Raw genomic sequence first — 21,948 nt, forward strand, 5'->3', positions numbered from 1 at the left:
ATAAAATACTAGCATGATCTCTACTAAAAAAACTTTCAAATCACCCCAACACGAAACCATAGGCTCATCTTAGACTATCTCATTGGTCTTGAGCTCACTTGCTATGGTAGAATCACCCAATCAAAGATGTTCTAATGCACAATATGGACTATGATTTCCCTCAATACAAACGATGGGGCGTCATTGACTCCAACACTATATCACAAGAACACTAAGGAGCCTCTCATCTCCAATACTGTACCTCAATAGGCATTAAGGAGATCTTCTCCAATACCATACCTTTCAAGGCACTAAGGAGAATTGTTTCCAATACCGCACCCTAAAGGGTACTAAGGAAACTTTGCCATATGGTCTTTATCATCTCTACACTTAGGCGAACTCCTGCCCTATGATCATGCGTTCCTGAACTATTTAAGGTTTCCATTTACCATTTCACACTTTCTTGCACATAATATATACAATTAATACTTTACATTACAAACACACTTTCCATTTCAACCAAAAGCCATTTTCACACAACAATCACTCATGCTATAAATATGCTCAATTTAAAACCATTACATGCATTACATAGTATATTAACATATAGTTACAATAAACAGTCAAACAAATAAAGTTATTCAATTACCTCAACCCTTCTGTCACTAGAAAGGTTCCCCATGGATTCAACTATCACACAAGTATCTCAAGCTTTCTTTCTCTACTCATGCGTCCAATATGCCAATATGAACACATTTAGCACATTTTAGTCATTAAGTCCATTTTGACCAAAAACTCATTTTTACTATCTAGGGCTATATTCATCAATAAAACTCTTTTCATTTATCCATTCTAAGTCCATGACTACCCAATTATTACTTTACATCACCTCAACCGGTCTTATTTTTTTCAAATCAGATTTTGCCCTAACTTTCTCTCTCTAAAGGCTAAAATTAAGCCTACGGGTTCAAAGCTCTGCCGTTCAGCTCTAAACTATCCACAAAGCTCTAATTTAACTTTTGAGAACCTTTTTATTACTATTGGGAAAGAATCAAACCCCTCAAATTCCACTAATTCAATTTCCCTATAACTCTTTTTTAGAGAAATTTATGTAGAATGGAAGGTAAGAGTTATACATCGCTTACTTGGCAAGTTACCGATCTGAATCACTTCCACCACTCTAAAATAACTTGTCTTAGCTCCTCAGCCCTTCTGCTCTCTCTATCTCATATGTTTCTAAATTTTTACTTTTGAAAGTCACCTAATTTCACGCTTAAGAAGTGATTTTCTAGTCCATATGCTGCGGCGCATGCAGCATAAGCCGTGATGCAAGGCATAGTGAGATTTATTCTTACCACGCGCACTTGCTTCAACCCAAAATGCACTTCTATCATCCATATCTGTTCATACAACACATAAAAAAGTCAAATATAAAATTAATCATATGAATCTCTAATCCCACACTAACTTCCACTTCACCATCGATTAATCTTTAAACTTAGGATTAAAGAATTCAGGATGTTACATAAAGTAATAAAAATTTTTACATATAAGACATTTTATCAAACACCAACCAAACATATTTATACCTAGCTAGTGTAAGACACATTTAACACATAAAACATATATTTATATGAATTACATGTACTGAAAAAAATTTCTAGCAACAACACAAAGGGAAATCAAGTGGAAAAACATTAAACCAACAAGTCAAATGCCAATTTTGGTCAACAAGAACAAGATATTACAACGATCTTAATTTTAAAGAATAAGATTACATCAACTTAGATTTAATGGAGAGTGGCCATGACCTTCATCCTTCCTTGAGACACTTCAAGAATCCTCTAGCATCCTTTCCTTCTAGCACTCCTTGTAAATTTAGCCTCTAGTCATCTTGGAATCCACTTGAGCCCAACTCTTCACCATGGCTGAATTGAGCTTCATAAATGCTTTGAAGATTTTAAAGCCAAACCAATAAATAAAGCACTAGGGTTTAAAGAGCGAGCTAAGTAAAGAAGATTGGTGGATTGGGATGGTCAAATAGAGGGTTTTAAGGTAGATAAATAGTGAAATATGTTCTAGGGTTCATGGGTGTTCTTGAGAGAAAAGATGAAGATGAATAAAGGTGGAAGATGAGTGAAAAAATGTAAATAAGGGGGCTGTGATTATGGTGCACGAAATTCAGACTATTTTAAGATGTTTGAGGCTCATTTATATCAATCTAATGGCTAGGAATCACGCCCACCAAGTGCCCTAAAGTGATGTGAGACTTGTGTACATCTAAGGGTCCTTTCACATGGGGTTTCATGTATGGCTATAAATTTTAAGAATGAATTCTTTAAATGACAATAAATGGAAATGGAAGATAACTTAATTTGAAAATGGAAGGAGAATTTCAAAAAATAATATGATGATGATGATAAAAAATGCATAACAATAAGGATAAAGGCAATAAAATTTGGAAGATAGAATTGTCATGACCATTCTTGTGCTTTCTTCATATTTCATCATCAACAATTTGTGGCCGTTTGATCATCAAAATAACTCATCCAAGGCTCCAATTTCGTGCAAGGGAGGCTGCCACCATCATCCAAGGGCTTCCCATGGCCTAAAACACACATGCACTCATTACATAGTAAGTTTGTGTGTAATAATTTTATGTGTCTCATGAATTTATCCAACTTAAGTGTAAATTAAAAGATCTAGTGAAATGAATTAAAGTGATTAAATGGAATATTAAGAGTTGAGTTTAGTTATGAAAAATTTCTTAAGAGTTCTTGATTGCAAAAACCAAACCTAATACACTTCTAAAGTTCATAAAAATACAGTTAAAATATAAAATGTATGTACTTTAAATGATATTTTGGTGAATAACTCACAATCTAAGTTAAATTATCTCAAATTAAACTTATGAAATTAATGAACAACTATAAATTATAAAATGATGAATTTTTTTTATTTTTCTAACTAATTTTCAAAAATTACTGTTTTGCCCTAAACTATTAGAAATTTGCAATTTTGCCCAAAAGTTTTTAGAAATTACAAATTGGCACAGATGATCTAATATGCTTCTAATATGCACTAAAAAACCCTAAAAAGTGTCAAAAGCTAGGGAAATTGATATGAAATGATATGAACAAATGATAGTTACAAGAAAGATTTGGGGCATCAAGACTCTTGATCCCACTCCTTATGCTGATCCCTAAGGCTATAATCTTCTGTTGAAACCTTTCTTGCTCAAACCTTCAAAACTATGTGTGCCATAACAAGTCTTCTTTGAAATGCCTCCAAAAGACCCAAGGAGGATGAAACCTCCTAAGATTATCTCTTCTTCCTTTACCTCTGTGTCCTAGCCCTTTCTCACCATTATTCAAAGTTGATTATACATCTTATCAAAGGTGGTCACGACTAACAAGGCACTCTATTGCTATATTATGGTTATGTCTTTTCCAAGAGTCTCTTAGCTTTCAACCAACTATCCATTTTCTCACTAAAATACATAAAGAACTTGGCTAGGTGATTAAACTTTCTAATAAATTCTTCTTTATTCTAGCCCCTCTACTTGAACGCATGAAATTTACCTACTTTTCATGTTTGAAAGCTGGAGGAATATGGTAATAAAACAAATCTCCTTATACTACTCCAAGGTCAAACAACCGACCATAAATAGGTTTGGCTATGTCCTACTATTACTTGGCAACCTCCACTAACTAAATTATGGATAAAATCACCCTCTACTTAAAAAATAGGGAACTATCTCGAATATTGTCTTGAGGTGCTACAACCACTTACCCACCTTTCCCTCCTTCATGTGTTGTCAAAGTTAGGAGGATTAAATAGGGGGAAAGTCCTCTAGGTTTATTGTAACCTCCTCCTATATCCTCCATATATAGGAGAAGATTAACAAATTCACCATGTCAATCATACCAATCAGAAATCAAATACTTTATTTGAAAAGCTTGGGCCCAAGACTCATTTGTAATATCATTAAAATCATAATGCATTTGAGCAATACGCAATTGAAATAGATCATATACATTCATCTCAATTATTACATGCAATAAAAAACGATAAAATCAAGTTGGAATATGGGCCATGCACCGCGGCATGCAATACGTGCACCACAACATGGCATAGAGCCACACGCCCAAATATTTTATGACATGCACCACAGCATTTGACACCATGCACTGCGAAGTGCCAGCCTGAATTTTCTACTGTCATTTGACAGCACATATGAGGAACTTTTAATGTGTGCTATTTTTACATACAACATCCGATCGAAATGATTCAAGAGACCACATAAAGCTTACCTCATAAACTAACTAATGAGATAAGTTTGGATACAATCTAATGGTCTGATCAAAATTAAAACACTCGAGTGCAAAAATTACTTTTTCTAAAAATTTTACGCACCCAAGTGCTCAAATCAATCTCTTTCTCTTATTAGACCTCACAAGGCCTTCAACCAAGTCCAAAAGGACCTATTACACCTATTAACCATACTATATCACATGCATACTCATATATCAAATTTTGACCCCTTAATGATCAATTTTCACATTTCTTAACTTTTTACAATTTAACACATTTTAGAAAAACTTAGCCCACTTAGTCCTTTTCTCAACATCTATTCACATATAACCACATTTATAACATAATTACAACTCAATATTAGCCCTAATTACTCATTTCATCATAATTTTACACATGGGCTAAGATTCACCAACATTCACAACATTTACCACAAATCTATAATTTCTCTATTTCACTACTCAGAACATACATGTAAATTCTTATAGAAACTCACATACAAATTCACACAAGACTAGTTCATTACACAAAGTCAAAAGGGTCTTACAGCCATGGCACTGTTATGTCGGTCCAGACTCTTTTCTCTTACCTTGATCACTACTTTATCGTGTAAAAATGTAACTACGAGGAATGAGGTAATAATCTCGTAATGAAATAACTCACTCCTATTGACTATCATATGCAACTATATGAAAGTAAAGCATAACATACCATTTAATATAACATATCACGTTTTCTTTTCAATTCACAACCATAAATGTTAATTCATTTCTTTTACCTCTATAATCACCACTTTTTACTACTTTTTCACATATACAACATATAGCATCATATAGCATGATCACTACCAACTAAACCTCCAAATCAACATGACATGAAACTATAGGCTTGCCTTAGACCAATGTAACCACTCCTTAGCCTTATGCTCACCTTTGGTGGTAGAATCATCTAGCCAAGTATGTTTTATCTTACTTTCAGACTACGGTTCCCCCAATACACACAATGGTTATCATTGACTCTAACACCATATCACCAAGACACTAAGGAGTTTACATATCCAACACCACCATACCTCAATAGGCACTAAGGAGATCTTCTTTAATACTGCACTTCAAAAAGCACTAAGGAGGTATAATTCTCTAACAGCGCACCCCATCGAGCATTAAGGAAAATATGCCATATGGTTTTATCACTACCTCTCCACTCAAGTGAACTCTTACCTCTAGGATCATGCTTTTCGAATCATCCACAGGTTCTTAATTACCACTTTGCTCATATATATACATGTACACATTTTCACTTTAACTTTCACAAATTTCATTAATTATTTAATCAAAATCTTTTTTTATGAAAAACATTCAATGCTACACAACATGCTTGATTTAAAATAATTTCATGCATTACATAGCATACTTATACATAGTTACAACAAAGGTGGCAAACAAGGAAGTTATTCAGTTACCCCTCAACCCTTCTATCAATAGAAAGGCTACCTATGAATTCAACCACAACTATAGCTTATCACAAGCTTCCCTTTCTCAACTCACACGCTCAATATACCAATCTGAATACATTTGGTACAATTTAGTCATTTGGTCTAATTTGACCAAAAGTACAAAATTACTACTTATAGCTATAGTTAACCATACATTCTTTTTCATTTATCCGTTCTAAGTTATTACTACTGATTACCACTTTACATCATCTCAACTGGTCTCATTTCACCCAAACATGATATTCACATTAAAATCTGTTTGAATTAGGGCCAATTAAGTTTACAGGTTCAAAGCTCTATTGTTTAGCTCTAATTTTACCATTCAATTTCTCTATAACTTATATTTAAAGAAATTTGAATAAATGGAAGGTAAGAGTTATACATAACTTACCTGCTAAGTTACTTATCATAAGTACCTTCCACCGCTTCGAAATCTCTTGCCCTAGCAGACCTCAGCTTTCTCCTCCTCTTCTTTTATGTGTTTTTTTAATACCTCTCTTTAAAATTCACCAAAAATTCACAACTTATAAGGTCATTTTTTGGTCCATGCATTGTGGTCATGCAGCACAAACTGCGACGCATGGTACAGTGAGAATAATTCTCATCACATGCACTTGCTTTGACTCGAAACATAATCCTTCTACCTATATCTATTCATATAACTTCCTAAAGATACAAATCATTAACTAATTATCTGAATCTCTAATCTTACACTAATACCACTTTACCCTTGATTATAGCTGATTATAGGATTAAGAAATTAGGATGTTATAATTCTTTTCTCCTTTTAAGAATTTTTCCCCTAAAATTTATAAACGCATAAACACACAGATATATATATATATATATATGAAAATAAATGGGTATATTATTGCCTCATCTTATCCTCTATCTCTAAGGTAGCATTACATGGAGCTATGCCTCGCTAAAAAATCTTAACCAATCATATGGTCTTGTTTTCTTAGTTGTTGCTCTTTCACATCTACGATCCATTCTAGCACATCAACTAATCATCTAAATCTCTAATCCTATACTAATTACCACTTTATCCTCAATTAACAACTAATTATCGAATTAAAAAATTCAAAATGTTACACTCAGTCGATGGAAATTTCATTATTTTCATTACCCTAACCTTACTTTTAGATTGCCCAGGTCTACTTCTGAAACCATAGGATGGTTCTATCTTGCTCTCATGAGCTTCCGTTGATCCTTACTAACCCTCATCACCACCTCTATTACAGAGTAGAATGCCATAGCCTCCAACCATCCTCTGGATATGTATTATCATATACCTTAACTCCTCCAAGATTGCATCATTTACCTAGGACCTCTATTCAAGCATTGGTTGCACCTCCGATAAAGGCCCATGATTCTCTACTGGGTTATCGAGTGGATTGCCAACATTTTAATTTCTCCTTACCATTTTCTTCCCTCTTAAGGATGAAACCAGTAGAGAAAGAAGATTGTTATATAAGGGACTAAAACATAGACAAAAGGAAAGAGATGTGTACAAAAGGGACATAAGTTGCTAACTAGTATGAATGAATGCAACACAAAAGATCTTAACAACTAGATCTTGAAACTCAAGAAAATGATACCAAACTATAATGTTCACCTTAACATTACCACAATTCACCATGTAAATTCACCACACATAGTAAAAGGAGTCATTAAGCACTCCTAAATGTGCACTACAATCACAAAAGGGTTAATTTAATTAAACATTTAAAAATACTTTTGAAAACCTTTGGAATCTTAAAAATATTTCAAATATGTAATTTAGGCTTAAACTAAGTGTTTTAAAATATTTTAGGAAGCATGGAAACCAATCAAAAACAAAACACAAGAAAACAAGGCCAAAAAAATCATTTTAGCATATTTTGGCACATATACTGCAACTTGTAGTGCACATACTATTACATGTGGCATGAAGAGAGCATTCTTGTGTTTGTACCATGTGCCATTTACTGTCATGATAACTTTTCATAATGAAATTTCAACGTGCACCATTTTTGCAATCGATGTCTAATCAAAGTAATTCAATCACCTATATAAAGCTTACTCGATAATCTAGCCAATGGTACAAGTTCCATTACAATCTAATATTTTGTGAATTTTGGACACTCGGATACAAAATGTTATATTTTAAAATAAATTTGGTGTATCTAAGTACTCAAAAAATGAACCTTATACCATTAGCCTAACTTGGGGCTTGAACTAAGTCCAATGGACCAAAATACACCTGATTGACAAATAACAAACATAATAATATATTAAATAGGATTTGCCCACCTAAGGGCTTGATTTCACACAATAGGACTAACCACCACATAATCACATATAATTGCTATTTAGCCAAATCATCCCTACATAACATATCTATTTATCAATACATACAGTTGTAATACTATTTTAGCCTAAACATATAATGTTCTATAGACTAAAATATAGTGAAATTACATTGTGTAAGTATAATTTAAGACATTACAATCTATTTACATAATATTTGCACTTGTACTAGTATTTTAGCCTATCACTATAAGTCACCATCTATGTCACCACATAATACAAATTCCCAAGCTAAAATACATCACAGCACTATATCATAGAGGTGCAACTCAAATATAACATGCATTCCTAGTTGGCAACTCAAAGTACCATATAATTACAATTATGTACACAAACTCAAAATATAACTCGAGCATTATACTATAATCGTATAGCTGAGAAGCTATTTCCTTGCTCGGCTCTATCCCTTATCCTCTTTTTGATCTAGGACTTGTACAATAGTAACCATTGTGAGATAAACATCTCAGTAATCAAGATAATCTATACTATCAATTAACATGCAAAGCTATAAATAAGTTACAGAATTAGAAATGCAAAAGATGCAGGTAAGGTAATGACAATTTGCTATAATATCATGCATGATCCTATCCATCCAACCTTTGATACTCTTGACTAAACCTATAGGCTACCTTAGAGGATCAAACCACATGTCTAGTTTGAGCTCACCTTTCATGGTTGAACTACTTGATAGTAGGACATATTATTTACTATAAATTCCGCAAGAGGAGGTGAATTAGGCTAATTGAAAATTTAAATGAAATGCAGTAATAATAAGTAAGATGAAGGAATGAAATCACCAATCATAAGGGTTGAAAGAATAGAGCTTGACATTAATGATTTATACTAGTTTGACTTCTCCTACTTGAGTCTACGTCCAGTCCTCAAAAACCTCCTGACATTTTCAACTATATTACTAAGATTAATCTGGGCTTTTGATTGCCACAATACAAAAAATAGATCTTTGAATAAGTCTAAAACTCTCCCCCTTACAAAGGTAATAATGAATCCCCTTAAGTTTCTCGAGCTTAAGTTCCTCTATTTTGAAGATGTAAAATAGGGATAAATAGAATAAGTTTAAGAATGAACTACTACTGCTTTTGAACTCTCTTTTAGAGTAAGCGTATAATCAATAAAATCTCTCTATCAATAAATGATGCACAAAAAATAGGTAAACTTTGATACTCAAAATAAATGTAGAATGTTCTTGTTGTTCTCGTTGTTCCCTTTTTTCTTCTGGTTTAATAAATGAGTATATTTATAGTTGAGAATCATAAATGATCTGTTAGAGTTATAAATTTTTTTGTTAGAGGTTTGCTTATTATCAGTTTGCTTCTAGCTTTGAGTTTTCTTGGATATCAAAGCTTCTCTAAGGTTCCTCAATCAACTAGCTAAAGGAATGGTGCTTTACGATAGAGACTTCCTCTTTTGTACAATAGTGGCTAAAAATATTAAATGCTTCTAACAAAGTAGTTAAAACTTATATATTTTGATATAACAAAAAGGAATCTCGGTGATTAAAACAAATATTAGCAGCTAGAAGAACTTCTAGGAAATAATTGTGTTTAGATATCATTTAGTAAGGATATAAAGTGAATACAATTGAATTTATATGAAAAAGAAGGATTAAAAGATGAGTTTTGATAACCTTGAAAGGGATACGAAAAAGAGAGTATAAAGATTCATAGTAGTACCGGTGTTACTATGATTTAGCACCGGTGTTACAATTATGAGCAGGCACAGAAAGAAAGTTATAGCACAGGTGTTGTCCTTATAGTACCGGTGTAATCCAATACATAAAAGATGAAGATTCTTGATATTTTTGAAAGAATTAGAATATTTCTAAAAAGATTATTTATCACTAGTGTTAAAAGGAAATAACACCGAAGTAACATATGAATCAAATCTCTTTAAAGGATAGAAGAAAGGATAGTACCGATGTTAAAATGTTAGGTGTTGCACTCGAAAAATGCAACGCGAACGGCGCGAGAGTAGAGGTTCCGGCCTTCGAGAGGAAGACTGAGGAAATGGGAGTCACCACCGAGATTTTGAGAGAAATCTTGAAAAACCGATTAAAGGAGGATATGGGTGGTCTATGAAAATAGAAAATAGGTTCAGGAGTCGATTGAGTGTGGGGAAGGTGTTAGGCACCCCACAACACCCGTTCGTGAGAACGATTACCTGAAGTTTGTTGTGCTATATTAATATGATTTCAAAATTATTTTAATTATCCCTTTTATATTCATGTGTTTGATATAAAATGATAACAATTAAGTGAGAAATATTTATTTATTTATTTACGAGAGAGGACTTGACTCAGAATCTGACTTTAAGGCCTATGTAACCTATGATGGGGATCAAAGTCCATGTAGTTCGGGCTTGGTAATTATTGGTGAAAATATTTTTAAACAGAAATTAATTAAAAATAATTCACCATTTTGCAAATAAAACAATTTCTAAAAATTTTGATGTGTGTATTTTAAATTGTAAAAAGTGATTTAATTTCAATCATTTTCTCAATTTTTGAATTTTTGGAATAAGAAAAAGGTAAAGGGTTTAAAAATTATTTTTATTTTTTATTTTTTATATTTTAGGATCAAGAATTTAACTGTTATACCTATAGAGCCTTATTGGCTCACACGGTAATACAATTATTCTTTATATCTGTGAAAAATCCAAACTCTCGCACGATAAAAGAGTTTAACAGCTTAGTTTATTTACTTAATTTTTTTAATTATTATTTTTTAGTGCATTCATATATACTTCTTTTTTAAAAAAACTCTTAATCATCATACCTGCAAAGCCTAATTGACTTTTACGATAATACGATTATCCTAAATATCTATGGAGATTCAAAATCCTCACACGATAAAGGATTAAATATTATTTTTTAAAAAATATTTTAAAACGTAATTATATAATTTTCATTTTTAAATATAAAAATCTTAATCACTATACCTACGAAGTCTTATTGACTTTCACGGTAAGATGATTATTCTAGAGGTCTATGGATATTCAAAAATCTCACATGATTAAAAGATTTAATGCATTAATTTAATTAATTCATTTTATTATAAAAAATTTATAATTTTATTTATGAAATTTATTTATTTATTTATTTTGTAAGTTAATGACCACGATATTTGCGAGGACTTATTATTCTTTACAATGAGGCGATTAAGCTAGATATCTACGGAGATTTTTTAAATCTCTCACGATACCATTCAAATGTTTTAATTGATTATATTTGTGAGATAATAAGAACAAATTCCTTCATTTAACCACACATTTAAAATCTCCATATGAAAATGATGTCATGTAAAATCAAAATTATCTTCAAGAATTAAAAAAATAATGTATGACTTTGAGAAATAAAGAAATAGAAATTAAATTTAGGTTGATTAATACTCTATCATGCTAGAAGACAAACTTGAATATTCTTATCACTTAGTTCAACAATAAAATTTTTGTTCAAAATATTAGAATCAAAAGCATCATGCAAAATTATAAATAAATCAACCCATTTGTAAAAGCATATAAACACATGTCAGAGCATATTTAAGGTATGCAACATTATTTAGAGAAAGTAACCACAATGATACAAAGCTACTTTCTCTTCAAATATTTTTTTAAATATTCCCAATCCATACTTGAACTCTCAAAACTTCTATATTTCCTTATTTCAAATATGAGTAGTTATCATTAAGGGTCCCATTCATGACAGAAATTTACACACATATTTGTTGCAAGAATTTAGAACCAATGAAGCAATGTTGCAAGAATTTAGAGCCGATGAAGCAAAAACAAGTATGGCATACCTGCGTCAACTCTGGTTTCGTCTTAGTGTTAGCTCTAGTTTCGTCTTAATGCATGCAAGAATTTTTACATCCTTCATCTGATAAGCCACTGCCGGTGCATGCTCTGTTTATACGTTTACTGTGTGCTTCTTCTTTTCAATGTCAGCTTCTGGTTTCATTTTCATCTCTTCCCCTCTCAACTCTCTCTCTATTTTCTCCTGTTTTTCCAGCCAAAACAACTCCTCCATCTGTGTCCCTTCTGTTTGTATCTTCCTCTCAGTCTCGATGCTCTTCTTTCCACCTTATTCTTGGTATAATGCTTTCGTCTGTGCCCTCTCTCTCTTTCTTTGTCTTAGCTTTATATAGAGGATATGAGGGATGCTTTTTTTGAAGTCATGATTATTTACCTATTGTTTGCTCTTTACACACTTCAACTACTATCTCGCCTTCTCTCTGTTTCTACTTTTTCCCCTTTTTATCACTGTGTTTTCATGCACCTAACCTCCCCTGTCTTCGTCTTTTGTGTGTATGATGTTCTAGTCTTCTTTCTCTATTCTTCCACCTACTGCATGCATGCATGCGTTCCTGGGTTCTATTTCTTTTTCTCCTTCTGGCTGAAAGTGTGTGTGTGTGTGTACGCGCGCACGTGTTCTGGTTTCTTATTGCTCCTTTTGCTCTATTTTGCCTTTTCTGTACTCAGCTGAAAGTGTATGTGTGTGTATGTTCTCTTTTTCCTGTCTTCTGTGTCCATGCTTCTGCTTTCTTTCTGTGTGTATTTTGTGCATGCAGGCTATTGTGGCTAGCTGAAGAGGATCTGTTTCTCTCTATTTTTTTAATGTTTCAGCATTTCTCTGCCTTGCTTCTGTGTTTCGTGTGTACTGTTTCTGTTTGCTTTTCTTTGTGTTGTAACATGTAACACTGGAGGCTTTGTTTCTTCTCTCTATTTTTTCATTTTGGCTGTGGGTGACATGTACAGCTAGCCTTTAATTAGGTTTCTTTTTTCTTTTCTTTTTTTTAAAATGTTTATCCTTTTTGAAATTGGATTAAGAGGTAAAAAATTATATATATTTTTTAATGAAAAATAAAAAATTTGAGAAGAGAAATTTAAGAATAGTTAGGTCTCAAAAAGTTAATTCTCGATATCTTTAGATAGTTGAGATAAATTGGGAGAGATTTTAAAAGATTTATAATCCTAAAAAAGGATTAAATCTCATTTCATTTTTTTTTGTATTTATATATATTTTTGGTTATTTATTATTACTTTTATTAAATAAAAAAATATCCGGACAAATACTACTGTGTTCACAGTTGCCCCTCTTTACATGTTTCTTATGTAAGTATATGAAAAAGTGTGGATTTGAATTCTTACTAAGTGGCAAGTAAAGATAGAACATGTATTTTAGTCAGCCATGTAATACCTATGAAAAGACTTAATTGCCCCTGACACGATAAGATATGATTAAATGTAAGACACAATGACATTATTATTATTTTTAGCAATATGATGAGGTGATGTGATGAAAATGATCAAGTAAAACATAGAAAGATGCTGCAAACAATTGATCATGATCCAAACAAAATATATATTAGCTAGAAGCCTATCTCCATTTGCTTTTCTAAGTGAGGATTTCATGAGATGATATTCCTAAGAATGAAGAAAGAAATATATGTTTTGTTATCCATCTAAGAGAATCTTTCTCTATAAGGCTTTGAGCAGTAAGGAAGTGCCTATCCATGTAGGACTTTTGGCAGGTGCCTATCTTTATAGGGTTTTGAGTGGTAAAGAAGTGCCTATCATGTAGGGCTTTTGGTAGGTGCTTCTCTTTATAAGGCTTTGAGTGGTAAGGAAGTGCCTACCCATGTAGTACTTTTAGTGGGTGCCTATCTTTACAGGGCTTTGAGTGGGAAGGATGTGCCTACCCATGTAGGGCTTTTAGTAGGTGCCTGTCTTTATAGGGCTTTGAGTGATAAGGAAGTGCCTACCCACGTAGGGCTTTTGGTGGCTGCTTGTCTTTACAAGGTTTTGAGTGGTAAGGAAGTGCCTACCCATGTAAGGCTTTTGGTGGGTGCCTGTCTTTATAGGCCTTTAAACAGTAAGGAATTGCCTACCTATGTAGGGCTTTTGGTGGGTGCCTATCTTTACAGGGCTTTAAATGATAAAGAAGTGCCTACCCATGTAGGGCTTTTCATGGGTGCCTATCTTTACAAGGCTTTAAACGGTGAGGAAGTGCCTACCCATGTAGGGCTTTTGGTGAGTGCCTATTTTTACAGGGCTTTGAACGGTGAGAAAGTGCCTACCCATGTAGGGCTTTTGGTGAGTACCTATCTTTACAGGGCTTTGAACGGTCAGGAAGTACCTACCCATATAAGGCTTTTGGTGTATGCCTGACTTGATAGGGCTTTGAGTAGTAAGAAAGTGCCTACCCATGTAGGGCTTTTGGTGGGTGCCTGTCTTTACACGGTTTTGAACGGTAAAGAAGTGCCTACCCAAGTAGGGCTTTGGTGAGTGCCTATCTTTACAAGGCCTTGAGCGGTAAGGAAGTGTTAACCCATGTAGGGCTTTTAGTGGGTGCCTTTCTTTACAAGGCTTTAAGTGGTAAGGAAGTGCCTACTCATGTAGGGCGTTTGGTGGCTGCCTGTATTTATAGGGCTTTGAGCGGTAAGGAAGTGCCTACCCGTGTAGGGCTTTTGGTGGATGCTTGTCTTTACAGGGCTTTGAGCGATAAGGAAGTGCCTACCCATGTAAGGCTTTTGGTGGGTGCTTGTCTTTATAGAACTTTGAGAGATAAGGAAGTGCCTACCTATGTAGGGCTTTTGGTGGGTGCCTGTCTTTACAGGGCTTTGAACGGTAAGGAAGTGCCTACCCATGTAGGGCTTTTAGTGAGTGCCTGTCTTTACAGGGCTTTGAATTATAAATTGATATACTATTTGTAATGATAGTTTTATTATGTATCCTCTCTCTCTTGCTTCCTTCTTTTGTTGATTTTTTTTTCATCATTTTTTTCATTTATTTTTATTAAATTTCTTATAAAGAAATAATAATAATAATAATTACAATAATAAAAACGGTGATAACATAGGCCCTCACGCTAGGTAGTAGATATCATTTCTTTTTGTAATCATTTCATTTAACTAACTCATTCTCAATATTTAATGACAACATATAGGATAGCTGGATAAAGGAATCTAGTGCAACTCGAATAAAGTACATGCATCTAATTTTTCCAACACTTCAAGAATAAAACCTTTATTGTTGAAACTTGTGGGAAGAAGGGAGAGAGTCTTGTATCACATGTAAAAAGTATAATGTAAAGTGTTGTGTCTCTAATAAGGCTAATTTTATGAACAAGAAAGAATGCAATGAGGATTAAATAAGAGATTATACTTCATGAAAAGTTAGTTTATCGACTGAATAAACCACTTGGAGTCACAAGAATGAGAGAAATTTAACAGGAGGAATCTCAAAAGAATAATAATAATAAAAAGATTGAGACGAAAGAAGTTTCCTCATTGGATCCTTTACAACATTTGCAACAAACTTCTATGTCACTATGAACATATGTGGTAAGAATTGATTATGTGAAGCATCTGTCTACCTCATTCCAGCAAAACACCAGTCTTTCTAACCCCTTGATACAATATTTCAATTTGCCATAACTTTACTTAAATCTCCCTTCTTTTGCCTTACCTTTTGCCTAGGTGCCCTTTTCAAATTTTCAACCTAGCAGGCATCTTGTTTGATCTCTCTCTATTTTTTTTAGCCTTGATGCCCTTTTGGGTTTTCAACCTAGCAAGCATCTTCTTTATTTGATCTTTTTTTTTTTGCCTTAACTTTTGCCTAGGTTTCCTTTTCTGGTTTTCAACCTAGAAGGTACTTTAGCTTTAAGCAAAATACCTCTTCACAACATCTGAATTTATAGGTTTTGATAATTCTTAACCCTCCATATCTACCAAAATAAGGGCGCCTCCTGAAAAGGCCTGCTTCACAATATAAGGGCCTTCATATGAAAGAGCCCATTTACCTCGGCAATCCTCCTGATTCGGAAGGATTTTTTTCAAGATTAGGTCCCTTGGCTTAAATTCTCTTGGACGCAGCTTATTATTAAAAGTCTTTACCATCCTCCTTTGGTATAATTGCCCATGACATATGGCTATTAATCGTCTTTCTTCTATCATATTCAATTGCTCAAATCAAGTTTTAATCTATTCATCTTCTTCTAACACGAATTCTATGACCACCCTTATTGAGGGTATCTCTACTTTAATTAGAGTCACAGCCTCCATGCCATATACCAATGAGTAAGGTGTTACCCCGGTTGACACACGCATAGTCGTGCAATACCCATAAAGGGCATAGGGAAGCATCTCATGCCAATTTTTATATGTGATTGTCATCTTTCCAATGATCTTCTTAATATTTTTATTAGCTACTTCAACTACCCCATTCATTTGAGGTCGATATGGTACGGAGTTATGGTGTTTAATCTTGAATTGTTCACACAACTTCTGAACTTCAATCCCATTCAAATTAGGTGCATTGTTTGTAATAATCCATTCTGGTTGGCCATATCTATAGATAATATTTGTTTTCAAAAACCTAAGAAAGGCCTTTTGGGTAATGCTAGCAAAAGAAGCAGCCTCTATCTACTTTGTGAAATAATCAATAGCTACAAGGATGAAACGGTGCCCATTTAAGGCCTTAGGATTGATTGGACCAATAACATCAAGTCCCCATAAAGAGAAAAGCCAAGGGGCATAAGGTTATAAAGTGGTTGAGGTGGGGCATGCATTCGATCAGCATAAATTTGGCATTTATGACACTTTTTGACATATTCAATGCAATCTCTTTCTATAGTTAGCCACAAATAACCATGTCTTTGAACTTGGTTGGCCATAGTATGGCCATTAGCATGAGTTCCACATATTCCTTCATGAACCTATTCTAAAATTTTTCATGTATCCTTTGAGTCAACACACCGAAGCAATGTACCATCAAAAGTTTTTTTATATAGTATATCCCTACTAAGGAAGAAATTCATTACCATACATCGAATAGTCTTCTTGTCATTTTCCGTTGCTTCCAAAGGGTATTCTTTGCTTTTTTATGTAACTTTTTATATCATGGAACCATGGATGTGCCTTCATTTCATTTTCAACATTCAAGCAATATGCAAGATTAATTTTAGCCTCAATCCTAATTGGTTGAACATGAATTCCACAATCCAGCTTAACCATGACAGCTAGTATCGCTAAAGCATCAACGAATTGATTCTTATCACGAGATAAATGGTGGAATCTCACTTTGTCAAATTTATTAATCAACTGGGTGAGATATTTTTGATATGGAATTAACTTGGAATCCTTAGTCTGCCACTCACCAGTTGCTTGATAAATAACAAGAGCGGAATCTTCGAAAACATCAAGTTCCTTAATGCCTAATGTCACGGTAGCTTGTAAGCCATTTAAACATACTTCATACTCAGCCATATTATTGGTACAGTCAAAGCCTAATTTGATGGCTAATGGGAATTGTCTACCCTCTAGGGATACCAATACTACTAATCCACTTCCATAAATATTCACTACCCCATCAAAATACATCTTCCATTTCTCTTCCCCTTGTTCTTCCTCTTCTGCCATAAGAACCTTCTCACCGGGGAATTGAAAATTTATAGGTTGGTATTCCTCTATAGGATTTGCTGCCAAATAATCCGCAATGATACTTCCTTTGATTGACTTACAAGTCATGTATTTCATATCATATTTCGAGAGTATTACCTGCTACTTGAAAACTCGACCTGACACGTGAGGATTCTTAAAAATAAATTTTATTGGATCCATTTATGAAATCAACCATATGGTATAATATATATGTATTGCCTTAGCTGTTGAGTAACCTATACTAAATCACAACATGTCTTTTCAATTAGTGAATAGTATGATTCACAATCAGTGAACTTTTTGCTCAAATAATAAACTACTTTTTCCTTTTTGCCGGCTTCATCAAGTTACCTCAGCATTGCACCTATAGATGTAGGTTTTATGGTTAAGTAAAGGATTAAAGGCTAACCAGGTGTTGGAGGTACTAATAGTGGAGGTTTCAATAAGTAGTCCTTAATCTTGTTAAAAGCTTGCTGACAATGTTTATTCCACTTGTCAATATCACCTTTTTATAATAATTAAAAAGTGGCTCACAAGTAGCAGTTAAATTGGCTATGAATCTAGATATATAATTCAAGTACCCTAAGAAGCTGCGAACTTCTTTCTCTATTTGTGGCGGCCTCATGTTGCGAATTGCTTTAACCTTGTCAGGATCTACCTCTATGCCTTTCTTATTGATAATAAAATCTAACATTTTCCCGATGAGGCTCCAAATATGCATTTATTAGGGTTTAACTTGAGCTTGTATTTACGCAAGTGTTCAAACAATTTTTTAAGAACTACTACATGGCTTTCATCTTCAGCAGACTTAGCTACCATGTCATCCATATACACCTCAATCTCCTTATGCATCATATCATGAAATAGTGCTACGATAGCTCACTGATAAGTTGCACCTGCATTTTTTAATCCAAAGGGCATCTCCTTATAGCAAAAGGTACCCCAAGGTGTAATGAAAGTAGTTTTATATTTGTCCTCCACATGTATAGGAATCTGGTTGTATCCTAAATAACCATCCATAAAGGAATATCTATAACTATGTGCTATATTATCCACAAGGACATCAATATGCGGTAAAGGAAAGTCATCCTTAAGGCTAGCATGAATCAAGTCCCTATAATCCACACACATTCTAACTCGTCCATCCTTTTTTGGTACTAGAATAATGTTTGCAACCTATTGTGGATATTTGACTACTTATAAGAATCTGACTTCCCATTGTTTCTTTACTTCTTCTCTAATTTTAAGTGACATATCGGGGCTCATTCTTTGCAATTTTTGCTTCTTAGGTTTATTATCAAGATCTGAAGGTAGCCTATGAGCAACAATCTCTGAATCAATCCCTGGCATATCCAAGTATGACTACGCAAACACATCAAGGTACTCTCGAAACAAACTAATCATCTCTTCTTTCTCTGGATTATCAACAATTTTTAACTCCTTTTTATCTTCCTATGTCCTTAAATTTACAATTTCAATTGACTCCTCATGTGGTATGATGCCTTATTCAGAATATTGTATTATTTTTGTAAAGATGAGGGGCGCTTCTTTATCTTCATCAGTTTCATAGTCATATGTATTCATAGTGAAACATGGTTCATTCAAACTATGCTCAGGAACTAATGAGTTAGATATGAGTCCCAAGAATTCTAATTCCCTAGAAAATTATCGTGCAAGGTGAATGAGTATTTATGCATATAAGGTGCAAATAAGAATATGAGAAAAATACTATGGATGGAGAGAGAAAGAGTGAAGAATGAAAGAAAAGAAAGAAAGAAAGAAAATGAATGAAATGACGAGGAGGAAAATAAGGAAAGCGTAAAGAGAGAAAACAAAGAAAAAAATAAAATATTGCATTCATTCTTTAAATAAAGTTCAGGAGTACACAAATTAACCTAAAAAGTGAAACAACACATTGAAATATTACTTTAGTGACATGACATCAACAATCTCCTTAAATTCCTAGTTGCCCAACTCTCTTCCTGGTATGTTTGGATGTATCCATACCTCCTTTGAGCTTCCTTTGTCTTCTTCACTCATCATAGCTATAAAACCATTTGGATTGATTATCTCTGTAGGTGATGGAAATGTTTCATGAATATGTGGGATTTCCAGCTTATCTTGCTTCTTTCCTTTCTTCAACTTCATTTGCCTTGTCATTGATGCTTCCAAAGAAGGCTCATATCCTAGACCTTGATGTTTTGGGTTTTCTGGGAATCCTATTAGTTTTTTCATCCCTTGCAATTTTATTCCTAATCCTTTTCCCGACTTAAATCCATGGTTCTTCATGATCTTAGCCATGACTTGATTCATCTCCTTACTTGACTGGTTAATCTCAACAACTTAAAGTTTTGATATGCATTTTCAAATGATTGCTCAGTATTCTCAATATAAGGCACCATACTTGGCTTACTAATTATCAGTTCTTCTTCTCCTCTTATAGTAATAAGTCTTCCATCATCAATGTATTTAAGTCTTTGGTGTAGAGTCGAGGGTACAGCTCCAGCATCATGAATCTAGGGTCTACCAAGTAACATGGTACATGCAGCATCGATCTCCATAACTTGAAATTCTACTACAAAAGTAATTGGTCTAGTTTGCAATGGAAGGTAGACATTACCTATGACTTCTCGTCTTATCCCATCAAATGCCCTAACTACCACGTCGCTATGTTTCATACAAGATGCAACAATAGGTAAAAGTTCCATGGTAGATTGAGGTAAGACATTTAAGGCAAAACCTCCATTAATCAAAACTTTGGCTATTACATAACCATGGCACTTCAAAGTAATATGGAGCACCTTTGGGCGTTGAGAAGCTGTCGGGAAGATTTCATCTTCAGAGAATGTAATCAATGTAGAGTTTTTCACAGCATTAACCAGATTAACCACTTTCTCAGGAGTTATGTTTGGGCACACATAAGCTTCATTTAAAACCTTTTGTAAAGCCTTTTAATGTACTTCAGAATTGAAAATGAGGGATAATATTGAAATTCATGCCGGGGTCTTATTTAATTGTTCCACAATGTTATATTTGCTTTATTCATGATCTTTAAAAATTCATCTGTCTCTTCTTCTTTGCCTTTTATGGTAAATTCTTTAGTGCTTGAGCTTTCTCTAACTTTTAAACACTTACCCCCTGGCATATAGGTTTCGTCGGCATAAATTCGACCACTTCATGTAATTCCACCAATAGTAATGTCAACATTACTAGCTTTGTTTAGTGTCCCTTGATCGCAAGGGCCTTTAATTCTTAAGCCATAATTCCAAAGTATAGCATGATTGCTATGATATGGGAATGGTGCTGGTATATAGAGGAGAGCAAAAAGCTTCCTATCACTAACATTATGAGATGTTTTGCCGATAAGCAAAAAGGATTTTTTTGCTGATTCCTTCACTTTATAAATTGGCTTATTTGTTGAAAAGGATGAATTTTCTCCTTCTGTAGCTTACGACTTCTTATTGATTACAAAATATGTAACCTTCCCATCTAATGCACATACATTTCTTGTATTTTTCTATTAATGACCACAATCCCTAATATCATCATTTTTTGAGCCAACTCATTGAAGGGAATACATTTTTCAATGTCATGACCTATAACCTCTTGGTGATATTCATAAAAATCAAGCATAACTTGAGAAGTTCTTTCATTGCTCCTAAAGCTTTGTTGGATGTAGCCCAATTCTCTTAAGTGCTCATAAAGCTGCTTCATGGTGTAAGGAATGTCCTCTACTGCTTTTGAGAGGCTAATGTCATTATCTATCATGGAAACTGCCTTTCCTTTCTCATGCTCAGGTAGAAGATTGGTGGTGATATTAGGATTGTTACCTGTCTTAAACCCAATATGATTGTTATCTAATAGAACAAGCACATCTCTTCTAAAAGCATCACATTTGTCAATAGAGTGGCTAGCCACCCCCATGTGGTATTCACATGTTGCATTCGGATCATACCAAGCTAGGAAAGGTGGTTGGAGAGGTTTAATAGGTTAAGGCCCTATAAGATTCTTTGCAACTAAATCTTTATACAACTTTGTCCATGTAACATTAAAGTTTAGTAACGGGCACTCGTCCCGAGGTGGCCTTACTGGTCTTACTCCACTATGGTGTTGATTACCTATTTAATGATTAAATTGAGCATTTGGAGGAGCATGATAAAATTCTACCCTTGGCCGTGTTGAATCAAACTATGCAAAGTTGTTTGGTTGAGAATACAAAGGGTTATGGACGTGATTGAAGGATTGTTGGTAGGGTCCTTGCACATAATTGATGTCTCCCTCCTTTTCTTCCCCACTTATGCTTTCTTGGCTTCTGAGGGTGTATTTTCTAATCTTCCTCTCTGTATGCTTGTA

The 21,948-nt window shown here is 33.9% G+C and overlaps 1 protein-coding gene across 1 annotated transcript; it reads right to left on the minus strand.

Annotated features, from left to right (window-relative positions):
• Nucleotides 1-16,998: 16,998 nt before the first annotated feature.
• On the minus strand, nucleotides 16,999-17,682 carry LOC129308917 (uncharacterized). Its single transcript, XM_054950285.1, has one exon. It carries the CDS (start codon nucleotides 17,680-17,682, stop codon nucleotides 16,999-17,001), a length of 684 nt encoding a protein of 227 aa, XP_054806260.1.
• Nucleotides 17,683-21,948: the final 4,266 nt, after the last annotated feature.

The sequence above is a fragment of the Prosopis cineraria genome, unplaced genomic scaffold, assembly GCF_029017545.1.
Source record: "Prosopis cineraria cultivar Desert tree isolate PC_DT_omini unplaced genomic scaffold, ASM2901754v1 PC4, whole genome shotgun sequence".
NCBI lineage: Eukaryota > Viridiplantae > Streptophyta > Magnoliopsida > Fabales > Fabaceae > Prosopis > Prosopis cineraria.